The sequence below is a fragment of the Mustelus asterias genome, chromosome 11 (genome assembly GCF_964213995.1).
Source record: "Mustelus asterias chromosome 11, sMusAst1.hap1.1, whole genome shotgun sequence".
Classification (NCBI taxonomy): domain Eukaryota; kingdom Metazoa; phylum Chordata; class Chondrichthyes; order Carcharhiniformes; family Triakidae; genus Mustelus; species Mustelus asterias.
Genome location: NC_135811.1, coordinates 54,619,485 through 54,626,921, shown reverse-complemented (window position 1 = coordinate 54,626,921; position 7,437 = coordinate 54,619,485). Strand labels below are relative to the sequence as shown.

Sequence of the window (7,437 nt, the reverse complement as noted above, 5' to 3'; positions counted from 1 at the left end):
TGTACACTCTCTGTCCCGGGGTGTGTACACTCTCTGTCCCGGGGTGTGTACACTCTCTGTCCCGGGGTGTGTACACTCTCTGTCCCGGGGTGTGTACACTCTCTGTCCCGGGATGTGTACACTCTCTATCACAGTGTGTACTCTCTATCCCGGGGTGTGTACACTCTCTGGCCCGGGGTGTGTACACTCTGTGTCCCGGGGTGTGTACACTCTGTGTCCCGGGGTGTGTACACTCTGTGTCCCGGGGTGTGTACACTCTCTGTCCTCGGGTGTGTACACTCTCTATCCCGGGGTGTGTACACTCTCTATCCCCGGGTGTGTGTACTCTGTATCCCGGGGTGTGTACACTCTCTATCCCAGTGTGTACTCTCTCTATCCCGGGGTGTGTATACTCTATGTCCCGGGGTGTGTACACTCTGTGTCCCGGGGTGTGTACACTCTGTGTCCCGGGGTGTGTACACTCTCTGTCCCGGGGTGTGTGCACTCTGTCCCAGGGTGTGTACACTCTCTATCACAGTGTGTACTCTCTATCCCGGGGTGTGTACACTCTCTATCCCGGGGTGTGTATACTCTCTATCTCGGGGTGTGTACACTCTCTATCCCCGGGTGTGTACAATCTCTATCCCGGGGTGTGTACACTCTCTATCCCAGTGTGTACTCTCTCTATCCCGGGGTGTGTATACTCTCTGTCCCGGAGTGTGTGCACTCTGTCCCGGGGTGTGTGCACTCTGTCCCGGGGTGTGTACACTCTCTATCCCGGGGTGTGTGCACTCTGTGTCCCGGGGTGTGTGCACTCTGTGTCCCGGGATGTGTGCACTCTGTGTCCCGGGGTGTGTGCACTCTCTATCCCGGGGTGTGTGCACTCTGTGTCCCGGGGTGTGTGCACTCTCTATCCCGGGGTGTGTGCACTCTGTGTCCCGGGATGTGTGCACTCTGTGTCCCGGGGTGTGTGCACTCTCTATCCCGGGGTGTGTGCACTCTGTGTCCCGGGGTGTGTGCACTCTCTATCCCGGGGTGTGTGCACTCTGTGTCCCGGCGTGTGTACACGGTGTATTTGCTGCGCGTTGCCGTCAGTTCCGGGCGGGAGGGAGGCGGAAGGCAGTGTGTGTGAGTGAGGGGGAGGCAGCCAGAGCTTCGGTCCCCGGGCTGCCGCCCACTCTCTGCCCCGCTCTCCCCCTCTCGGTGCCGGAGGCTCCATGGATTTGAGGCGCTGCCCCCGGCCCCGCGTTGCCGGCCTGTCCCGGGCTCCGGGCGCTCTGGGCGGCTAGGAGCGGCCTGCTCGGTGCGGCCGATGGAGAGCGGCCTGAGCTCGGCGGGGCCGGCCCGCAGCCTGGGCCCGGGCCTCGGACTCGGCCTCCACCGCTTCCCGCACGGCTGCACCCCCCTGAGCCACCAGGTGGCTGGACACAAGTACGGGAAATCGGAGCTAGGTGAGTGTCGGGGGGGAGGGGGGGACAACAACACCACCCCCTCCTCCTTGGCCGTTCCCCCCCTCCACCCATACCCCCCCTCCACCCTTACCCCCCCCCTTCACCCATACCCCCCCTTCACCCTTACCCCCCCCCCTTCACCCTTACCCCCCCCCCTTCACCCTTACCCCCCCCCCTTCACCCTTACCCCCCCCCTTCACCCTTACCCCCCCCTTCACCCTTACCCCCCCCTTCACCCTTACCCCCCCCCCTTCACCCTTACCCCCCCCCCTTCACCCTTACCCCCCCCTTCACCCTTACCCCCCCCCCCTTCACCCTTACCCCCCCCCCTTCACCCTTACCCCCCCCCCCTTCACCCTTACCCCCCCCCTCCTCCCTTACCCCCCCCCCCCCCTCCTCGGCCTTACCCCCCTCCCTCTTGTCCGTACCCCCCCTCTTGGCCGTACCCCCCACCTCTTGGCCGTACCCCCCCCCCCTCTTGGCCATACCCCCCCCTCTTGGCCGTACCCCCTCACCTCCTTGGCCGTACCCCCCACCTCCTTGGCCGTACCCCCCACCCCCTTGCCGTACCCCCCCCCCCCTTGGCCATACCCCCCCCTTGGCCGTACCCCCCCCCCCTTGGCCGTAGCCCCCCCCCCCCCCCCCCCCGGTCGTCGTCCCCCCCCCCCCCGGCCATCCCAGCCCCCCCACCCCTTGGCCGTACCCCCCCACCCCTTGGCCGTACCCCCCCACCCCTTGGCCGTACCCCCCCCCCACCCCTTGGCCGTACCCCCCCCCCCCACCCCTTGGCCGTACCCCCCCCCACCCCTTGGCCGTACCCCCCCCCAGCCCTTGGCCGTACCCCCCCCCCACCCCTTGGCCGTACCCCCCCCCCCACCCCTTGGCCGTACCCCCCCCCCCACCCCTTGGCCGTACCCCCCCCCCACCCCTTGGCCGTAACCCCCCACCCCTTGGCCGTACACCACCCCACCCGTTGGCCGTACCCCCCCCACCCGTTGGCCGTACCCCCCCCCCCGGCCGTACCCCCCCCCCCCCCCTTGGCCGTACCCCCCCCCCCCCCCCTTGGCCGTACCCCCCCCTCCCCTTGGCCATACCCCCCCCTCCCCTTGGCCGTACCCCCCCCTCCCCTTGGCCGTACCCCCCCCCTCCCCTTGGCCGTACCCCCCCCTCCCCTTGGCCGTACCCCCCCCTCCCCTTGGCCGTACCCCCCCCTCCCCTTGGCCGTACCCCCCCCTCCCCTTGGCCGTATCCCCCCCTCCCCTTGGCCGTACCCCCCCCCTCCCCTTGGCCGTACCCCCCCCTCCCCTTGGCCGTACCCCCCCCCTCCCCTTGGCCGTACCCCCCCCTCCCCTTGGCCGTACCCCCCCCTCCCCTTGGCCGTACCCCCCCCTCCCCTTGGCCGTACCCCCCCCTCCCCTTGGCCGTACTCCCCCCCCCCCCCCCCCCGGCCGTACTCCCCCCCCCCCCCCCCCCCCCCGGCCGTACCCCCCCCCCCCCCCCCGGCCGTAGTCCCCCCCCCCCCCCCCCCCCGGCCGTAGTCCCCCCCCCCCCCCCCCCCCGGCCGTACTCCCCCCCCCCCGGCCGTACTCTCCCCCCCCCCCCCCCCTTGCCGTACTCCCCCCCCCCCCGGCTGTACTTCCCCCCCCCCCCCCCCCCCCTGGCTGTACTCCCCCCCCCCCCCCCCCGGCTGTACTCCCCCCCCCCCCCCCCCCCCCCCCCCGGGCTGTACTCCCCCCGCCCCCGGCTGTACTCCCCACCTCTTGCCACAAGAGGTCACAGGTTTAGGGTGCTGGGGAGTAGGTACAGAGGAGATGTTAGGGGTAAGTTTTAGGATGTTAGTTTTTCACTCAGAGGGTGGTGGGTGCATGGAATCAGCTGCCGGTAGTGGTGGTGGAGGCGGATTCGATAGGGTCTTTTAAGCGACTTTTGGATAAGTTCATGGAAGTTAGTAAGATAGAGGGTTATAGGTAAGCCTAGTAGGTAGGGACATATTCGGCGCAACTTGTGGGACGAAGGGCCTGTTTGTGCTGTAACTTTTCTATGTTCTATTTCTATGTAATGCTGTGGGGATGTGGACAAAGTGGTCGGTGGGACTGTTACAGTCAAAAGCTACCATCAATGTTTATACAGCATCTTCCTTGAGCAGGGCCCCAGGATCAGGGATGACTTTCTCGTACTCCAGATTGGCGTGGGGGTGGGGGGGGTCTTTCCGATGGTTGATAAGTCAAATACGTGATGTGAAGACTGCCACATGCAGGGCAGGTGATGTTGGAGTGTTGGTGAGATGAGTTATTTGGAGGTTTGTGCTCATGCCTCCAAACATGCCTATGAGCAGGACAGAAATTCTGTGTTTTTTAATGATGCACGGTAGCACAGTGGTTAGCTCTGCTGACTCACAGCTCCAGGGACCTGGGTTCGATTCCCGGCTTGGGTCACTGTCTGTGTGTAGTTTACATGTTCTCTCCGTGTCTGCGTGGGTTTCCTCCGGGTGCTCCGGTTTCCTCCCACAGTCCAAAGATGTGCGGGTTAGGTGCATTGGCCATGATAAATTGCCCCTTAGTGTCCTGGGATGCGTAGGTTCGAGGGATCAGCAGAGTAAATGTATAGGTTGCGGGGATAGGACCTGGGTGGGATTGTTGTCGGTGCAGGCTCGATGGGTTGAATGGCCTCATTCTGCACTGTAGGGATTCTATGATTCTAAAACCTAAACATCCTCCTCCCTCCTTCAGAAAAACAAAATAAATCCTTCCATGTCAATCAGGCATGGCAGGGACCAGTTATCCTTTCAGATGGCTTCAGGGGCAGAAACTGTTGTCACAGTTTTGATGTCAAGTTTCCGAACATGTCCAATGCCCTACTGGAGAGCAACTGGAACTCCCAAGGTGTCATCCTCAAACGTGAGGTGGGGCAAGATGGTTATGATGTGCTCTGTGGTTTGGTCAGGGGTTCCGTAGTGGCAACCAGTTTTGCAGTGCTGTGTGTATATCAGGTGGCCGTAGGGGCTAGGCCCAGTCAGTATTCTGTTGAGGGTTGTCCACACACTCCAGTGGAGATTGAAACCTGGCCATTGAAATGTTAGGTCAGAGACTGTGTTTATTTGGCGGGGTGTTCTCTGCCCAAGCTTTCCTCCAGGTTTTTTATCAGTGTTATGAAGTTGGAGATCCTCGATTTGCGTCCAGAGGGGGATTCGTAGAGCCATGTGGCAAGCTGGGGGTTCTTAAGTTGCTGCTGATAAGAGTTGTTTCTCTGCGTGTTGCTGCGTCCCGTCAAATGAGAGGGCGGGATGACATTTAAGAGAATGAGTAACTACTCTGAGCTCCAGGGATTAGTCTCATTACTGAATGAGGTTGTGTCAGTGAGTTTGATGTGATGACTTGTGGCTCATCTGGTACTTGGCTGCCAAGAAGACCAGAGCTATGGCAGAAATACGATGGACTATGGTTTTTTTGCACCCCACTTTGAGCTGGCGAGTTTGCGGATGTTATTTTTCAATTATTGAATGGCCATTCCCAGCTTTGCTCTGGACTGGGCCAGTGCCAAGACTGAGGCGGGCAGAGTGTTGAGGAATGGGATCAAGGATGTTCTATCAGAAAAGAGTGTCTCAGTTGTGGAGTTCTTCGAAGTATTCTCTCCCATGTTGTTCATACACCTGACACCAGGCTCCTGAAGGAACTCCTCTGCTTGGAACACCGGTGCGGCAGGAGACTCCCAGGAGGACAGCGGGATCGCTTTAGGGATGTCCTCAAAACATCCCTGAGAAAAGGTCAAACATCATCACTGGCTCATGGGAAACCTTGGCTTGTGGAGAAAGCTCATTGGGAAAGGCCACATGAGAGAGTTCATCAGGAGAGTGCAAGGATGAAGTCAAGATGTTGGAGGGGAGCGCACAAACCTCCAAATCTTCAAGCACCGCCTGCTCCTCGTGCCTCTCAGTCTGCAGTTCACACACTGGATTTGCCCACCATCTCAGAACCCATCAAACTGGAGTGGAAGCAAACTGCCCTCCATTCTGAGGGACTGCCTCAGAAGAAGAATATACCTTTATCTGTCGAGTTCCCAAACCCACAACCTCCCTTCCTAACGCTCTTCACGTCTCTACCTCTCTCTGTTCCTTAAAGTTGATCTCTTTGACCAGGTTTCAGGTTATTTGTCCTGAGATTTACATGGCTCCTTGTCAGATTTCATCTGAAAATGCCCCCGTGAAACACCTTAATTACATGATAGATGCTTTAATATAAATATAGGTTGTTGTATGATTTGGGGGGATAACTTTCTTTCTGTTGAAAGTAGACAGTGTCAAAATTGGTTTATTGGTTGAGCTTCCGGTCAAGAGGAAATCGAGCATTGTGTTCAGTTCTGGCCACCACAATCCAGGAAAGATGAGTAAACTTGAGAGGGTGCAGAGGAAATTTATTAGAATAATCCAGGGATTGGCAGGGTGGGGTGCAGGGTAGGGTTACTGACAAGGTTTTGTTTCAGATTATGGCACCCGGGCCTTATTTGAGTAACAGGGATTTCCAGATGAAGGATGAGCTGATGAAAGGGAAAAAAGGAAAACGCTGGAAATACTCATCCGATCCAGCAGCACCTGTGGAGAGAGAAACTTGAGTTAACGTTTCAGATTGATCACCCTTCAGGACTGAGGGAAGAGAGAAATGTAATCGTTTTTGACCAAGTGAAAGGGGAGAGGGGAATGATGTGTGATGAGGGATGACAGGAGAGACTAAATAACAAAAGGTTTTGTGGTACAGAAGCCAAAGGGAGAAGGGTAATCAGTGAAGTAAAGGAACCAAAAGGCTGATGAACTGGTTTTGCAAATGCTGCACTCGTCAATGATTCTCCTCCTAAGCAAAGGGAACCCAGTTTCTTTTTCCATGAAGAATGTTTTAGTTACTGGCCTGCATCCTGCCAGTCTGGGGTGGCTCATCTTTATTTGCTAGCATGGTGGGAGGATTTTTCTACAGTTTATCACTCCTATCGGTTTGAAGGTGTTGGCTGTGCCCTGGATTGTGCTTTTGCGCACACTCCTGTCTAAGCACAGTTGCACAATGGCTAGCACTGTTGCCTCACAGCGCCAGGGACCCGGCTTGGGTCACTGTCTGTGTGGAGTCTACACGTTCTCCCCGTGTCTGCGTGGGTTTCCTCCCACAGTCCGAAAGACGTGCTGGTTAGGTGCATTGGCCATGCTAAATTTTCCCTCAGTGTACCTGAACAGGCGCCGGAGTGTGGCGACTAGGGGATTTTCGCAGTAACCTCATCGCAGGGTTACTGTAAGCCTACTTGTGACACCAGTAAATAAATTTAAACTTAAGGGGCTGCTCGTCATGTATGAGCCCAGATAGTTACTTTGTTGTGTTGTTGGAGCATATTAACTGTAATCATGCAGGTGTCCTTGACTGCATTCCAGGATAGCATCTCTACCGTATGTTATCAAAAGGATTATATGATGCATCTGTTTGAATTCAGTCTGATAATTAAACAGTCACCACTGGTATGTCATAATCAGCAATGTGACAGAATGTACCCATATGGGTGGCACGGTGGCACAGTGGTTAGCACTGCTGTCTCACAGCGCCAGGGATCTGGGTTCAATTTCCTGCTTGGGTGACTGACTGTGTGGAGTGTGCACGCTCTCCCGTGTCTATGTGAGTTTCCTCTGGTGCTCCGGTTTCCTCCCACAGTCCAAAGATGTGCAGGTTAGAGGATTGAGAAGCTCCTTAACACCTGACTCCATGACTAAGCTTTTGTTTAGCTGCCTAAATATCTCTTTTGAGACTTGGTGTCAAATTGTATTTGATGATGCTGCTGTGCAGTGCTTTGGAATGTTTTACCACGTTAAAGGTGCGGTGTAAATGCAGGTTGTTGCTGTATCAGGTAGCTCAGCACAGACCATGGTTAAATCTGGGCTGAGTGCCTCAGCCTCCTGCTGGGTAGACTTGCTGAGCTATCGGTACTTACTGGTAGGGTTTCACGTAATTTCTGCCGCACCCACAGAGCTGGGGCCATC

The 7,437-nt window shown here is 57.6% G+C and overlaps 1 protein-coding gene across 1 annotated transcript in view; it reads left to right on the top strand.

The window, feature by feature from the left end:
* The first annotated feature begins 866 nt into the window (after positions 1-866).
* Positions 867-7,437, top strand: part of ipmkb (inositol polyphosphate multikinase b) — a 97,881-nt gene continuing 91,310 nt past the window's right edge. Inside the window, exon 1 of the mRNA XM_078223610.1 lies at positions 867-1,430. Coding sequence (XP_078079736.1) covers positions 1,292-1,430 — 139 coding nt within the window. The 5' untranslated portion in view covers positions 867-1,291. The remainder of the gene's footprint in view (positions 1,431-7,437) is intronic.